Source organism: Cherax quadricarinatus, chromosome 3 (assembly GCF_038502225.1).
Source record: "Cherax quadricarinatus isolate ZL_2023a chromosome 3, ASM3850222v1, whole genome shotgun sequence".
Lineage (NCBI taxonomy): Eukaryota > Metazoa > Arthropoda > Malacostraca > Decapoda > Parastacidae > Cherax > Cherax quadricarinatus.
Window position 1 is genome coordinate 17415589 of NC_091294.1, and position 17500 is coordinate 17433088.

Below are 17500 nucleotides of genomic sequence, written 5' to 3' on the forward strand. Positions count from 1 at the left end.
TTTTTAAATTTGCAGTTCAGTAACATTAACAGGTCAACAATAGTGCTGTAACTGTCCACTAGCAATATAAACATTCCTCTAAGTAAGCTTAGTAAGGTATAAACAATGAAGGTTTGAAGCCAACTGAATGAGTAATTCACAAATTATCGCCTAAAAACAAATACGCATTTCAATTTTCTCAATTTCAATAAAATTGACAAAATGGTACTTCACAACCTAAGATCAATCTAAATGTGGCTCTAATTAAGATATACCAGTGCTTAGAATTTGAAGCTGATCACAAGAAGCATTCTCTAATTATCACATGAAAACCAATTCAATAAAACTGTCAGATTATAACTTACAAAGTCCAAAATATTTATATGATCTTTCTTTGGACAAAATCCACCACTGCTGAAAGTTAAAAGCTGTTTGGTTTGTAAATATGTATTTACACTTACTAGGTACTATCCTATCCATACAATGCATCGACCATTAAAATTTGACGCCATTCAGAAGAGGCATAAGAGGGTTATTTAATATAAAAAAAAAAATACCACTCTTTCCAATAATAATCCAAACCTTATAAGTAGGATATATATTTGTTGAAAGTTTGAAGCCAATCACAAGAGGCTTTCTCAAGTTATTATAAGGATTTCAAGGAACCAGGAATGGTCAAAATTTGCAAATCACAAGAGAAAATGCGAGATAAAATATGGAATTGGAGTGCAATAATTCACAAAAAGAGGTAAAAAAAAAACTACTAGGTTATCTATTCTTGATCATTAAAAGAAGTTAAGTAGCATAAAAATGAAAAATGGTAAAGCTGCCAGTACTATAAGAGGAGCAAGGGAAACCCCATTGAACTATTCCTGTCAAACTGGAAAGAGCTGTGAAAATTATGAAAAAAAAGTCATTGTAAATTGTACACGATAGAAATAATCTGACCTGGAATTCCATGATAGAGTTTCGAACCGTATCTCCGGAAATGAGGGCCCCTGATTGTGGATTAGTGACAGCTGGATCCATGTATCCAAACTTGGTCAAGTAAATCTGTGGACAGACAAGCATTATTAATATGACTTTGTCTAAAAAATATTTAGTTGCTAATAATGTATTAATCTAAGTAAGCCAGACTTATGCAGCAAGTAGCTGTCATTATAAAAAAAAAAATAGTTTTTGAGTAAAACTGATACGTAAGAAATATCATTGTGCCTGTCATACCATATTTTAAGTTTACAGAAAAAAAATTGTATTTGTAATCCATTCATTAGCTTACAGATAACTCTTGATATAAAAGTTAGTTGATGTAGAAGTATCAACCCTTTACGACTGAAATAATAAAAAAAAAATTATTTCCTTGCTAAGGTTACAATGTGTTTACATTTCATAATTTGACTGGTAAAAAAAAAAAAAAAGTATCTTACCGAGGCATTTCGGGCAGACTTAAATACTAGTCTGTAAGTGTTAGGTTAAGTCTAGACAGGTGAAGAGTGGCTGAATACAAATATTCAATATTTTATTCAATTATTAATCCCTAACAAAGGTATTAAGTAAGCTCTCAGCATATATACAATGACGTCCATCATGAATAATTCTGCCTTGCTTTACCAGGTAGGTGATTATTATTTATTATTATAATCATGGGGGAAGCGCTAAACCCGGAGGATTATATAGCGCCTTGGGGGGATGTGGAAGGCATTCAGGCTTAATTCGGGGAACTGGAGCACAGATCCAATTCCCTAAATCAAGAGCCCCTCACCAACATCAAGGAACCTTCCTTGAGGGGACCAGGTAGGTGAACAACCACAGTCACCCACGAAACACTACAGTTTTAAAGTAATTTATGAAGCCTAAAACAATATCATGTAATCATATTATCGATTAAAATGTAAACTCCTCATTGTATTATAAAAATGCCTCTCGATTACATAATTAAAGTAGTAGTAATAATAATATAATAATAGTAAATCACAGAATATATACACCAAGAGGTTTATGTTTCTCAGTGTATATACACTGAGAGTTTAGTTTAATTCCTATATTAGGGATTAAAGTATTCTTGAATAGTGGTAAACAGGTTACACACATCCTTAATGACCCTCGTGTATTCGACAGGTTTAAAACTCCATTAACAATTCACCATTAATAATAATAATAATAATAATAAATAATAATAATAATAATAATAATAATAATAATAATAATAATAATAATAATAATAATAATAAACCCTCAGTCTCCAACCTCCTTGCTGTGAAATTCTGAGATCATGTTTGACCATACTATATACCACTACTATATGCTCAGAATTTATAAATGCAAACTAATAATTGTGACATAAAACCTAATGGTGTATGTTGCCTCGGAAAATCACTCAAGGCAGTTTATGAAGAACCTCTGTACATCACAGAGTCAGAGGCAGACAGACTGTAAATGAGATTTCTTAGTCACTTGACTACGTCAACTGATTTACAGGTTTCAGCCACATTGGGTGTCATGCACAATCTTGTATTGAAAAGTTACGTGATAATCTCATGATTTACATCATTACCTAAAGAACACCATCTCTGTACACTGGAAAGGCTGTGAAAGCCTACAAGTCTGCTTGTTATAATTTTGTTCTACCTGCCCCAGTACATGGGGCTGGTAGAACAGAACTATACAAGCAGACCTAATAGTTACAGGAATATATATATATATATATATATATATATATATATATATATATATATATATATATATATATATATATATATATATATATATATTCCTGTAACTATTCGTAGGTTCACTTGTCAGGGTTGTGTTCAGCAACATCGAGAAGTTGTTCTACTGTTCATGTTCCTTGTGCTCTACACAAGCCTTCACAATATATTCAAGCATTGTTCCGACTTACGTATCACATACGTATATATATAGTACCATAGCATTAGAGTACACATTGTTATTATAAAGAACTATGTTTCCTCTTCCTTAATCCAGGAGGTATTCTAGTGAAAACCGTATGGTTTTTCAAGTCTTTCAAGGCCAAGAGATTATCCATACGGACATAACTGTGATGTACTACTAGCACTAGGCGTACGAAGACAAAATGAAAAAAAGTGGTGGGATGCAAATCTGTCTTAAGAAATGACGTCACAAAAGAGCTCAAACAATAGAGCCAACACCTGTGTTCCCTGCTTCTTCCAGAACCAACACCCGTCTTCCCTGCTTCTTCCTGAACCAACACCCGTCTTCCCTGCTTCTTCCTGAGCTAACACCTGTCTTCCCTGCTTCTTCCTGAACCAACACCTGTCTTCCCTGCTTCTTCCTGAACCAACACCTGTCTTCCCTACTTCTTCCTGAACCAACACCTGTCTTCCCTACTTCTTCCTGAACTAACACCTGTCTTCCCTGCTTCTTCCTGAACTAACACCTGTCTTCCCTGCTTCTTCCTGAACTAACACCTGTCTTCCCTACTTCTTCCTGAACCAACACCTGTCTTCCCTGCTTCTTCCTGAACAACACCTGTCTTCCCTGCTTCTTCCTAAACCAACACCTGTCTTCCCTGCTTCTTCCTGAATCAACACCTGTCTTCCCTGCTTCTTCCTGAATCAACACCTGTCTTCCCTGCTTCTTCCTGAACCAACACCTGTCTTCCCTGCTTCTTCCTGAACCAACACCTGTCTTCCCTGCTTCTTCCTGAACCAACACCTGTCTTCCCTGCTTCTTCCTGAACCAACACCTGTCTTCCCTGCTTCTTCCTGAACCAACACCTGTCTTCCCTGCTTCTTCCTGAACCCCCTCTTTACTGTTGTGCAGTTATTTTTTTTTTTCAGAAAATTTATTCGAAGATGCTCACTGAAAAGATGTCAAGTTATTATACGAGTTTTATCTTAAAATGTAAAAAAAAAAAAAAAAAAAAACTGTTCTCACTTTCTAATTAACTGTTTTTATTTATGTAACTGCTGCAGTTCAATGTTATGATGGTGAAGTTTTCTAAGCAGTTATAGATCATTAGAATTTCAAGTTTACAACGTGTATAAGTACCGGAGAATCTTGAGTTATAAATTGTGTGTTATATAAAGCCACAATATTTTTTTTCTTATTCGCCGGTATTCTCCCGGCCTGGGTCTTTTCCAATATTTGCACTTATAAAACAGCCATTTAACGTTAATGCTCTGATGTGTCTGGTAGAAGTACAATATGTTACTTTTTGACTGTTTGTTACTTTATTATACATAAAGTTAAGGCATATTTTACACATTTTATTTTGTCGTTATACTCTTATGTGTGAACCACAATGTCACTGCTACAAAAGAAAACAATGTATGTTACTGTCTCATAATCCGGGTAGTGAAAGAGGTAGCAAATGTGAGAGTTGTTTGTAATTTTAACCTCATTTTGGGATTTAAGATGAAAAATAAAAATAAAAATGGGTGGAGGCCCAGCAGGAATTAACGCAACAATCAGTAAATGTGAATGGAAGTTAGGCAAAAGAGGGGAAGAAGTCAAGATAAAAAAAAAAATCAGCTAGTATGAGGGAGGGTGAAAATGTTAAAAGTACTGGGATGTGATAAGTTTGTCGAGCAGTTATGTGTAGCAGGGAAGCAGGAGATAAAGTAGGTGATATATGTTGAACATTATTATTATTATTATTATTATTAACTGGGAAGCAATAAATCCATAGAGGCCATACATCTCGGGAATGAAAAGCAGTCAAGCTTGAGCCGAGGAAAGGGAGGGCAGCACCGGTTCCTTGGAGCTCTTCACCAGCATGGACACACCCCTCACCATCCTTGAGAGGTGTTTGATGTAAGCGGAAATACGAGTGGAGATAAGTTATGGGAAGAGCTAGGCGTGTGCCTCAGTTATGGGCGAGTGTGAAGAGAGGCACATGTAGCAATAAAGCCTTGTCTAGTAAGACAACGTTTAGCCCTCAGGAGAGCTTTCAACTCTCATGTCATGACTTGAAGAGTGAAAGCTTGTTTTGATACACGTGTATATATTCATTCCTGCGGCATGCACGACCTTCATCGTCTGGGTGAACGAGGAGATATACATACACGCAGTGCATAACTTGCACGTCCAGTTATTGTACTGGTGGGAAGTACAGTAGTGCCCTGCATTCTAAAGGATGGGTGAGGATATTGTAGTTAGGAGGGACATCTCCGCTGTTTTGTCGACGCACCTCTGACAAGACGGTACTGGGGTGAGTGATTTCGAAAATGTTTCTTCTTTTACGGGTTACCCTACCTCGGCGGAAGATGCAAGGTGTTATAAACAATAATTATATAATTATTAAAATTATCATTATTTTTTAACACAAGCCCCTTCCCACCGACGTAGGGTGACCCGAAAAAGAAGAAACACTTTCACCATCACTCAGTCCACCGTCTTGCCAGAAGCGTACCGACATAACAGCACAGATGTCCCTCCTAATTGCAATATCCCCACCCCTCCGTCAGAGTGCAGGCACTACTGTACTTCCCACCAGTATACTAACTGGACATGCCAGCTGTGCACTGCGGGAAAGATATAAAGTATCAACGCGAGTAAATATCTCCAGGCTCACCCTGACGATGAAGGTCTAAAAGACTAAGAGGCAGGGAAGGCCAGAAGACAGAATGGGGGCGGGAAAGGAGCAAGGAGGTGGTGTGATGCTGGCGGTGACAGTGAGCGCAGCAGTCGTAGTAAAGAGAAGTAACAGTGGTAATTGTAAAACAAGTAGTAAAGTAAGTAATTATTATTATTACAATCTAAACTAAGCGCTAAACCCACAACAAAGAGAGAATAATAGTAGGGTACGAATTAGTAAGTGGTGGAAGTGTAAAAGAACAAGAGAACAAAGAAGTACTTGCCCACAGACTTAGGGTAAGTCCCGTCATTCTAACGTTCCTCTCGTAAGTGCGGGTTTTTTGGTGAACTGCTCTACCCACACAGTATTGTGACCTTTTATTTATCTCAGAGATATGTATTTATTATTGCTGTTTATATATATATATATATATATATATATATATATATATATATATATATATATATATATATATATATATATATATACATATACATATATGTATATATATATATATATATATATATACATATATATATATATATATACATATATATATACATATATACACATACATATACACACACACATACATATACACATACATATACACATACATATACACATACATATACACACATACATATACACATACACACATACATACACACATACACACATATATACACATACATATACACATACATACACACATGCATACATACACACATACATACACACAGTTTATTTCTTATTATTGAGGGTTTTCTTTACTTGATCTGGTAGGCAATGCTGTCGCTTCAGACACTTGAGTGTCCGCGGTTCGATCACCGGCAAGGGTGAAAACATTGGGCGTTTCCTTGCACTTGTCCCGTTCACCTTGATGTTTGTCAACTGGTGCGAGTCGCATCCTGAGGGACAAGATTTAAGGACCCCAATGGAAATCAGAGTCCTCAATGACGCACTGACTTTCTTGGGGTATCCTGGTTGGCTTACCCTCCGGAGTTAAAAATCCGAATACAATCTTATCCCTCGAAATTCTACGTCATTTATTCAAATGCTGTCTTATAGGCTTTATGACTAACAAAATATTAAAAAATATGTCAAAGTCGTAACGTCATGGCACAGTCCCAGCGGATGTTGTCAACCGGAAGTGAACCCGGAGAATATTTGTTGGGTAAATGCATCCCGAAAGTTCCGGGATAAAAGATCGTAAACCAGACTGATCAGTTATGACTTCATAAATGGTCCAGAATGGACTGAAACATTAGCAAGATAATCTGATAATGGCCCAGACGGACTGAAATGTTAAACTTGACAAGTCTAGAACAGATCGAAACGTTAAGCTCACTTGATTCAGGAACGGCCAAAACGTTATCAAGTGAACTTTGTCATGGTCAAGGACGGACGGACTTGGTAATGGTACAGGGTGGACCGAAACGTCGTCTAAGGTTTCCTCTCTAGGATATGGGTTATTTGTAAATAAATGTGGATGTCATGGTTACGTCGTTGCAAGGGATGGCTTGCCACGTATCCGATTCTCAACTGCATGCAAAGGCATGATTACATTTTAGGTAAACAATATTTACAGCCCTTCTGGGAGACTTTAAGTTAGTTAAGATTCGTCAGGAAACAGACAAGCGGGGTGGGTCATATTCTGACCCACCATGGAGCTTCTTGTCATCTGACTGAGGCCTTCCACTGGATTACCGGTCCGTCCCTTTAAAAATTGATATTATGCTTTCTATGAGACTGCCTGGATACAAGAAATTATAGTTACCCCCTCCCCTATCCCCCTGATAACTTTCTATTTCTCAGGCGCTTATGACCCTTATGGTTTTAGCGCTTCCTCGTAAATATAATAATTTGCTTTACAAGCAGAGAAATGCCTGAGCGTGATGGTAAAATATACTGAAAAATATGTTAATAGGACACAATATGAGGTTTACGGCGTTTATAGAGACTGTTAGGTAAGACACATATGCAACAGTTAGGTATCTTTATTTCGAAACGTTTCGCCTACACAGTAGGCTTCTTCAGTCGAGTACAGAAAAGTTGATAGAAGCAGAAGATACTTGAAGACGATGTAATCAGTCCATCACCCTTAAAGTTTTGAGGTGGTCAGTCCCTCAGTCTGGAGAAGAGGGGTGATGGACTGATTACATCGTCTTCAAGTATCTTCTGCTTCTATCAACTTTTCTGTACTCGACTGAAGAAGCCTACTGTGTAGGCGAAACGTTTCGAAATAAAGATACCTAACTGTTGCATATGTGTCTTACCTAACAATCTGTCGGTATTTTATACCATTTTAATGTTCATTCTGTCAGACACTGCAACACAAGGGTATCTTGGTACAGACCATCAACTTCAACAACCTCTACTAGTGAGAACGGCTGGGTTTGAGAGGGACCTGCCCTCCCAAAGCAACCTACGTCTCACCTCCTGGCACTATATAAAGCCCCATTCTGTCACTTCAACTTCATATTGTTTCAGACAACGGAACAATGCTCTTCTCCAGACTGAGGGACTGACCACCTCAAAACTTTAAGGGTGATGGACTGATTACATCGTCTTCAAGTATCTTCTGCTTCTATCAACTTTTCTGTACTCGACTGAAGAAGCCTACTGTGTAGGCGAAACGTTTCGAAATAAAGATACCTAACTGTTGCATATGTGTCTTACCTAACAATCTGTCGGTATTTTATACCATTTTAATGTTCATTCGTTTATAGAGACGTTTCGTTCACCAGGGACTTCAAGTTCTAGTGGACGAAACATTTCCTCAATGACTCACGAAATCGTAATGTCATAACCCGCATGGTGTCTCCTCCTCGCATGTCTTATGTTAAACTGTTCATTAGAACTCCTACAAAGGCCGAGTCCAAACAGCATGTATATTATTATGTGTGAGCGTGCTTCAGCACTCGCCCAGCTGAGCCAGGCACTGCCTGCTCACTACCTGACTCTTAATATAATCAGAGAAGCTTCTGAATTATAATACAAAATGATGTTAGTCTGAACTACCAAAAGTACATAACACTCAAGTTGACACTGCAAGAGTTGTCAGTGCATCATTAACTCTAGTGTATTAAGAAACGTAACTTTCAGACTGATTTATTTAGCATTTAGCTAATTCATGTGACGGATCCAACTGTTAGTCATTCACCTGAAGGACTGGTAGAGGCTGGATACTGTCTGCAAATCGCCAGATGAAAGAGCTATCGATGTTTAGGCCTACTTATCAATTTTTCTCAAAGCAACTTTGCGAAGATGTTGCATTTGTTTAACATTCAAGATGAACGGCAATCATCTTGACAATTACAACTATTAAAGGAGCAGTTCTCCAGCGCTATATGACCCTTAAAAATGGGTGTGGGTAGGTGTGAATTGTACCTGCCTCGCATGGACCAGTAGGCCTGCTGCAGTGCTCCTTTATGTTCTTATGATTACAATAATAATAATTTGAGTAGTTCTCGTTCAATATTAACAATGAAAAGTATAATGGCTGCAATGTTTTATCTCAACTTAGTGCAACAAGGACAATCATAATGACAGAGGCCAACATATTTCAAAAGTTTGGTTCCAACTTGACGTACTCCTCAGTAGAGATTACTACTGTCTTCAAATGAAGAATGTCAGTGGGGCCTGAAACCATTTTGAAATGCATCCTATAACGATAAAAATTTTAATGTCACGCTCTGGCATTCACATTATCATAATGCCTTTCGGCTATAATGTTTGCTTAAATAAATAAATAAATAATATATAAACAATAAGGCTTCAGGTAATATTTGACGTGTATACTATCAAATGTTAGTATTCTAATAGGCTATGCCAATTAACGTTTAAACCAATAAAATTATTCTATATACACCCAGTGTCAGAACCTGCATGCCTAACCCTATCTATTCTTCAAATGGCATTTCCCTTGTGAGTCAACCAAGCGTTCAGTCATCATTACAATTCATTCCATCCGACAAGGTATATACAGAACAAGGTGTATATATACATCTCGGTGTATATGCATCGAGTTTATCTTTATCTATGAGGCCTGGTCTCAGACCGGGCCGCGGGGGCATTGACCCCCGAAACCCTCTCCAGGTAAACTCCAGGTATCCCTAGTTTAGGGACTAAATAATTCTTAATGTTAATGCAGATAAATGTTAAAAGAACCGACAGGATGATGAATTAAACACGTATCATTGTGGAAACGTTTCGTCAACTGAGGAAGCTACTGTTGGCGAAACGTTTCCACAATAAAGATACCCAAGTGTTGCACAAGTGTTTAATTCATCATTCTTGATGTTAATGTTTCGGAAACATGAACCTTAATATTAAGACCGAAGTGCAGTCGATACTGCTCAGATATAACTAACCCACAAATTAGTAATTAAGTATACTGATAGTGAATATATTCTGTATTTCATGTTATGTGCACACCTAGAGGTACACTCTAGGCGTGTGTATACACCCAATGTAATCCATAAACCTGTAGGAATTAAAATATGTGATGGGAAGTAGTCATTTGCTAGCAACAAGGTATTAGGATGACTGGACTGCACTTGCTCCAACCAGCTAACCAAGGTTTTGGTTTGTACGTGTGTCGTCTTGATTCTCCTGGTGCAGCACTAAATAAATATGGTACACTGAGATTTCCGCTTATATAACTCTTAGTCATCTGCACATAACGAAAAAAAACTGATTTGTAATGTTACTGGTTGGTTCGTTAGGTTTGAAGCATCTCTACTGTACTGTCTGTATTTCATGTGTGCACTACCAATTAAAAATATTTAATAGTAGAATGAGAATTAAACCACCAATGTATGTACCAAGAAATATACACCATGAAATTCCTGTTGTAAAGAATAGTTACACGAAATGAATGAATGGTAGAGAAACTGATCCTTTGCAAATGAAAAGAATGGAAATAGGAAATATGTTTTGTACCAGTAGTAAAATATCCTGGTAGCATGATCAAACGGTCCATCAACAATACAAGAGGAGCTGACACCCACTATGGCTGTCATGTCAGTATACTCACACAAAGGACGAACTCTAGCATGTGTACGGTCCCACCCCACCAACAGTCGCCAACACCCCTCCAACATTCTGCCCACATACGTCACCGCCCCTCTACCACCTTATCCCACAACCACACCACCACCTGGCAACCAGTATATCTTCACCCAATCTACTTACCACTCACTGCGTTAGTGTGTCAACCGTGGCACTAAATCACACTTAAAATCCGCCAACCACGCTGCTTCATTAAAGATTTCTCTCAAGAAGCTTATTGTTTGTTAAAACTGTTCAGACGTGCACTAGGCGAGATCGGTTCAATCCAGCCCCAGCTGCCCGATGACGCGAAGATTCACAAGCAACCCCAATACCAACAATAGTGGTGACTCACTTCTACTATAGTGCATGTCCTGCCGACCATCCGGCAACACCACACGAGAATATACACCTTACCCCAGCATGCATCTCTTTACGTTACCTTCAAATGTATAATAAACGTAAGAACATAAGGAAGCACTGCAGCAAGCCTACTAGCCCATGGTAGAGAAACTCAATTCACACCCACCCACAGCCACTAGTGTATCTCCAGCCAGGCTCTGATCCAAGAATGTACACTGGTGTTGTAGACTGGTGAACAAGATCCCCTCAAGGGAGGTGCCTTGACGCTGGTGAGGGGCTCTTGATCTAGGGAATTGGATCTGTGCTCCGGTTCCCTGAACTGAATCTGAATACCTTCCATCCCCCCACGTGCGCTGTATAATCCTACGGGTTTAGCGCTCCCCCATGATTATAATAATTATATATGTTGAACAAGATACACTGTCCCCCTGTTATATGCCCTCTCCCCTCCCCCATGCTTCCCCGTCTTTCATTCAAGAGGGAAGTTAATGACTAAGCGTTTGAGATAGCCTCACATGACCTTTCCGTAGCCTTGCGGCATGAGCACATTCTCCAGTAAATCTGGTAAGTACACGAGCACTCAACCGGGAGTGACTCACTCAAGGACTCAAACATTAGTCTGGCAGAGATCCGTGGGTTGGGGGACTGGGGATGGGTTGTTAATAGGCGGGGTGTGTGGGATGGGAAGGTTAGATGGTAGCATGGGAGAGGAAATTGTGGGTGGTGGGGGCGGCTTCCCAGCGAGTGCTGGCCGGATACCTGTATTAGGTCAACCAGGTTAGGGTGTGTGAGGTAGGGTGCGGTACAGGTGTGGCCACTAGTGGTAGAGGTGTGGCCACTAATGACAGAGGTGTGGGCGTGGGCAAGGAGGTGAGATTAAGACAGTCCGGGATGTTTGGGTGGGGGTAACGGTTGGGGGTGTGCTCATTTGTGAGTAGTGGGAGGGGTGCCAGCGTGGGTAGCAGAAAAGTTTAAAGCTTCCTGGTATGTATGGATGTCCATGGATGTGTGAAGTTTGTCAATGTCCACTGAGGGTCACAAGAAAGGATTATTAAAAAAAACTGATAGTTATAACACGAGTCCCTTTACGTTGCTGAAGGGCTCCTGATCCAAGGAATTGTAGCTTCCCTACCCTTTCTCGACTTATAGGTTAATGGAAGATCTCTGTTTAGTGTATTCACTGGTATTTAAAATGATCTACGCAAGGGGAAGATCTTACGTCTTAAAGAAATGGGTTGATTCATGAGACGAGGCTATAACCCTGGCCGGAGGGACGAGGCTATAACCCTGGCAGGAGGGACGAGGCTATAACCCTGGCAGGAGGGACGAGGCTATAACCCTGGCAGGAGGGACGAAGCTATAACCCTGGCAGGAGGGACGAGACTATAACCCTGGCAGGAAGGACGAGACTATAACCCTGGCAGGAGGGACGAGACTATAACCCTGGCAGGAGGGACGAGACTAAAACCCTGGCAGGAGGGACGAGACTATAACCCTGGCAGGAGGGACGAGACTATAACCCTGGCAGGAGGGACGAGACTATAACCCTGGCAGGAGGGACGATTCTATAACCCTGGCAGGAGGGACGATTCTATAACCCTGGCAGGAGGGACGATGCTATATCCTTGCTGGGAGGGACGAGATTATCTCCTTAACAGGACGGACGAGGATATATCCTCGGTTGAAAAGAGGCTATGTTCTTGGGAAGGATGGCTAGACTATCTCAGGTCAGGGATCTTATTGTGGCTAGCTGGTCTAGTGGCTAACGCGACGGGCTGGAGTTTTGAGACTATGACCGCGGGTTCAATCCCGGCCGGGGGTATGGTTTATTTGCAATCGTGTCATTACGATTTCTTGAGTCAGTGATTAAGATTAAGGATATATATCCATTGAGAGTCAAGAGGGGATATAAATGATGAGGTACGCGTAAGGATGAGGTGTATAACGGCTTAAATAATTTAACAACTATAATGGCTTAAATAATTTAACAACTAACCCAAAAACTGACTACGTTTGGGTCCGCCCAGGTCGGAATGAAGAGCCATCTAAAAATCAATTTAGAATAGAGAGTTACCATTTTGCCCAAGGCATTTGTCGATAAGACACTTGGCCTGTTCGGTGTGTGTACTCACTTCTATGTGGGTGCAGGGGTCGATTCATAGCTCCTGGCCCCGCATCTTCACTAGTCGATACTAGGTCACTCCCTCCCTGCTCCGTGAGCTTTATCGTACCTCTTCTTAAAGCTATGTATGGATCCTGCCTCCATCACCTCCCTTTCCAGACTATTCCACTTCTTGACCACTCTGTGACTGAAGAAATACTTCCTAACATCCCTGTGATTCATCTGAGTCTTCAATTTCCAACTGTGACCCCTTGTTGGTGTGTCCCATCTGTGAAACATCCTGTCCCTGTCCAACTTGTCGATTCCTCTCAGTATTTTATGTCGTTATGATTTCATCCCCCTATTTCTCTTTTCTTCCAGTGTCGTCAGGTCGATTTCCCTTAACCTCTCCTCATTAGACATTCCCCTTAGCTCCGGGACCAGTCTTGTTGCAAACTTTTGTACTTTCTCTAATTTCCTTACGTGCTTGGCTAGGTGTGGGTTCCCAACTGGTGCTGCTTACTCCAATATAGGCCTAACGTACACGGTGTACAGGGTCCTGAACGATTCCTTACTGAGATGTTGGAATACTATTCTTAGGTTTGCTAGGCGCCGGTGTACTGCAGCAGTTACTTGGTTGATGTGCGCCTCAGATGTGCCCGGTGTTATACAGGACCCCAATGGAAATAAGTCACTGACTTTTCTGGGTTATCCTAGGTTCTCTACACATATGCTGCTATGTATGATAATCTATGTAACTATTTGTGTGTACCTGAATAAACTTACTCATATTCACCCTAAGATCCTTTTCCTCGAGTGAGGCTTGTAGTCTCTGGCTCCCTAGGGCCTAGATTGTACTCAGTCTCTGCGGGGTGTACTCACCTAATTGTGGTTGCAGGGGTCGAGACTCTGCTCCTGGCCACACCTCTTCGCTGATCGCTACTAGGTCCTCTCTCTCTGATAAAGCTCCGTGAGCTTTATCATACCTCGTCTTAAAGAACTATGTATAGTTCCTGCCTCCACTACATCACTTGCTCGACTATTCCACTTCCTGACTACTCTACGACTGAAGAAATACTTCCTCTGTACTCGCCTAATTGTGGATGCAGGAGTCGAGACTCGGCTCCTGGCCCCGCCTCTTCACTGATCGCTACTGGGTCCTCTCCCTCTCTGCTCCTGAGCTTTGTCATACCTCTTCTTAAAACTATGTATGGTTCCTGCCTCCGCTACTTCACTTGCTAGGCTGTTCCACTTCCTGACGACTCTATGACTGAAGAAATACTTCCTAATGTTCCTGTGACTCGTCTAAGTCTTCAGCGTCCAGTTGTGACCCCTTGTTTCTGTGTCCCCTCTCTGGAACATCCTATCTCTGTCCACCTTGTCTATTCCCCGCAGTATCTTGTATGTCGTTATCATGTCTCCCCTGACCCTTCTGTCCTCCAGTGTCGTCAGTCCGATTTCCCTCAACCTTTCCTCGTACGACATTCCCCTGAGCTCTGGGACTAGCCTTGTTGCAAACCTTTGTACTTTCTCTAACTTCTTGACGTGCTTGACCAGGTGTGGGCTCCAGACTGGTGCTGCAGACTCCAGTATGGGCCTAACATACACAGTGTACAGTGTCTTGAACGATTCCTTATTAAGGTATCGGAACGCTATTCTCAGGTTTGCCAGGCGCCCGTATGCTGCATCAGTTATTTGGTTGATGTGTGCCTCCGGTGACGTGCTCGGTGTTATGGTCACCCCAAGGTCTTTCTCCATGAGTGAGGCCAGTAGTCTTTGTCCACCTAGCCTATACTCTGTCTGCGGTCTTCTTTGCCCCTCCCCAATCTTCATGACCTTGCATTTGGCAAGGTTGAATTCGAGAAGCCAGTTTCTGGACCACATGTCCAGCCTGTCCAGGTCTCTTTGCAGTCCTGCCTCATCCTCATCTGATTTAATTCTTCTCATCAACTTCACATCATCTGCGAATAGGGACACTTCAGAGTCTATTCCTTTCATCATGTCGTTCGCATATATCAAAAAATAGCACTGGTTCTAGAACTGACCCCTGTGGGACCCCGCTCGTCACAGGCGCCCACTGCGATACCTCTTCACGTACCATGACTTGTTGTTGCCTCCCTGTCAGGTATTCCCTGATCCATTGCAGTGCCCTCCCTGTTATATGTGCTTGATCCTCCAGCTTCTGCACTAATCTCTTGTGGGGAACTGTGTCAAAGGCCTTCCTGCCGTCTAGGAAAATGCAATCAACCCACCCCTCTCTCTCGTGTCTTACTTCTGTTACCTTGTCATAAAACTCCAGAAGGTTTGTGACACAGGATTTGCCTTCCATGAACCCATGCTGGTTTTCATTTATAATCTTGTTCCGTTCCAGATGTTCCACCACTCTCCTCCTGATAATCTTCTCCATGACTGCACACAATACATGTCAGCGACACAGGTCTGTAGTTTAGTGCCTCATTTCTGTTTCCTTTCTTAAATATGGGGCCTACATTTGCTGTCTTCCATTTCTCAGGTAGTTGCCCAGTTTCAAGGGATGTGTTGAAGATTGTGGTTAGGGGAACGCACAGCATCTCTGCTCCTTCTCTAAGGACCCATGGGGAGATGTCCGGTCCCATCGCCTTTGAGGTATCAAGGTCACTTAGCAGCTTCTGCACCTCCTCCTCGGTTGTTCGTATGTCATCCAACACTTGTTGGCATATTCCCTCTTGATGTTCTCTTCTGTGCTGTCTTCCCAGAGCCCTTCCTGTCTCTACTGTAAAAACTTCCTTAAATCTCCTGTTTAGCTCCTCACATACCTCCTGATCATTTCTTGTGAGTTCTCCACCTTCTGTCCTCAGTCTGATCACCTGGTCTTTGACTGTTGCCTTCCTCCTGATGTGGCTATACAACAGTTTCGGGTCAGTGTGTGTGTGTGTGTGTGTGTGTGTGTGTGTGTGTGTGTGTGTGTGTGTGTGTGTGTGTGTGTGTGTGTGTGTGTGTGTGTGTGTGTGTGTGTGTGTGTGTGTGTGTGTGTTGCGTGGCGCGCGCGCCATGCAACACACACATGAACATTCACATGTTTACATCCACGTATAAGTGGAGAGAAAATATCCAAAACGAGGCAGAAAATATGGTATACCGTGTCCAGACCCCCACATGCTTAACCAGACGGAGTGTAACGTCAGTGTAGAGGATATATTAGAGAGGTGGAGAGGGAGAGACCACCCTATATTAATTAGGGCACCAACACATCCTGGTGGTTGAACGGTAGGATCAGCTGATAATGGGTCACAACAATAGCCGTCATGGCGTCCGTCTAGTGACTCTAGTCACGACTCACCTGCTGCCTTTGTGTTTTCGACGGTACGTCACTCCCTGCCACTATTGTCAGCTTCCCACACAGGAGAATATTCATCAAACTTTTGTCCTTCACACGGAGTGCAATAGCTAGAAAAGTCAGATGCCGGGGGCTTCCAGGACTAAAGTTTGCTAGGTTGTAGTTGTCTGGAAACTAGTTAGGCATACCCTAAGACTAGGTGGGTGCCTAAATTTTTTTCTCTTCCAAACTTTTCTTTAGAACTTGATAACACCTCCTCCACAGGTTTCAAATTTTTGAACGCTGGCGTATTGTAACTAGTGAAAGGTTCATGCCACTATTAATATGCGCCGATGCCTATGGCTGTGGAAATTTTTTACGTAATTTCCTAAATGTAGAACATATAAATGAATAATATAATAATTGCGCATTAAAATGTGATGCTATTTGGACCCTTCGAGAAATTTTAAGTGAATGGGGGTGTGAAACAGCCGGGGGAGTGACGCAGCAGGAGACGCCACATTGAATTTAATGTGTGAACATTGGACTGAATTGTGCAATGTAATCTGGCGTCCTCGAAGGTTACCGGCCTCGATCCGTAATTTAGAAATTGCTGATACATTCCTGCTGAAGAATTGGGATAGTATGGAAAGCCCTTAAAATTCGGCAACAACGACGAAAAAATAGGACTTTACTGAATCCTTCCCAACAACACACCTTAGCTAAGTGACGCTTACCCATAATATACAGTAGTTTTTGCATTAACCATTGTAAATCCTAGCTGTAGAGGTAGTGTTAGGGTGTTTTTCCATAAAATAATTATGATCCAGTAATTAAATGCTAAGTGGTGATACGAATATCTTTTGTGTACCTAGCAAGCCTAATCATATACAGTCCACAACTTTAATTTACCAGAGTAGCTGGTTTTAATATTGTTAATACTAATTTAATGTCAGGTCTAGCTTTTTGTAAGAGTGGTAGAGGGTGGGCATCGAGGGAGTGACAGTTCGGCTACCTACTGTGGCTCAAGTCCCACTTATCTCGCTTAAATTACTTGTACGTAATAATTCAGGTAATACCCTGTAAACCTCATGCAGGAAATTTACTCATAATAATAATAATAATAATAATAATAATAATAATAATA

At 41.2% G+C, this 17500-nt stretch overlaps 1 protein-coding gene across 3 annotated transcripts in view; it reads right to left on the reverse strand.

Annotated features, from left to right (window-relative positions):
- The window catches only part of LOC128706577 (Matrix metalloproteinase 1), a 77786-nt gene that overhangs the window by 39227 nt on the left and 21059 nt on the right, over nucleotides 1–17500 (reverse strand). For all 3 annotated transcript variants that reach the window (XM_053801516.2, XM_053801517.2, XM_053801518.2), the window contains exon 2: nucleotides 928–1032. In XM_053801516.2, the coding sequence (XP_053657491.1) occupies nucleotides 928–1032 (105 nt within the window). The remainder of the gene's footprint in view (nucleotides 1–927; nucleotides 1033–17500) is intronic.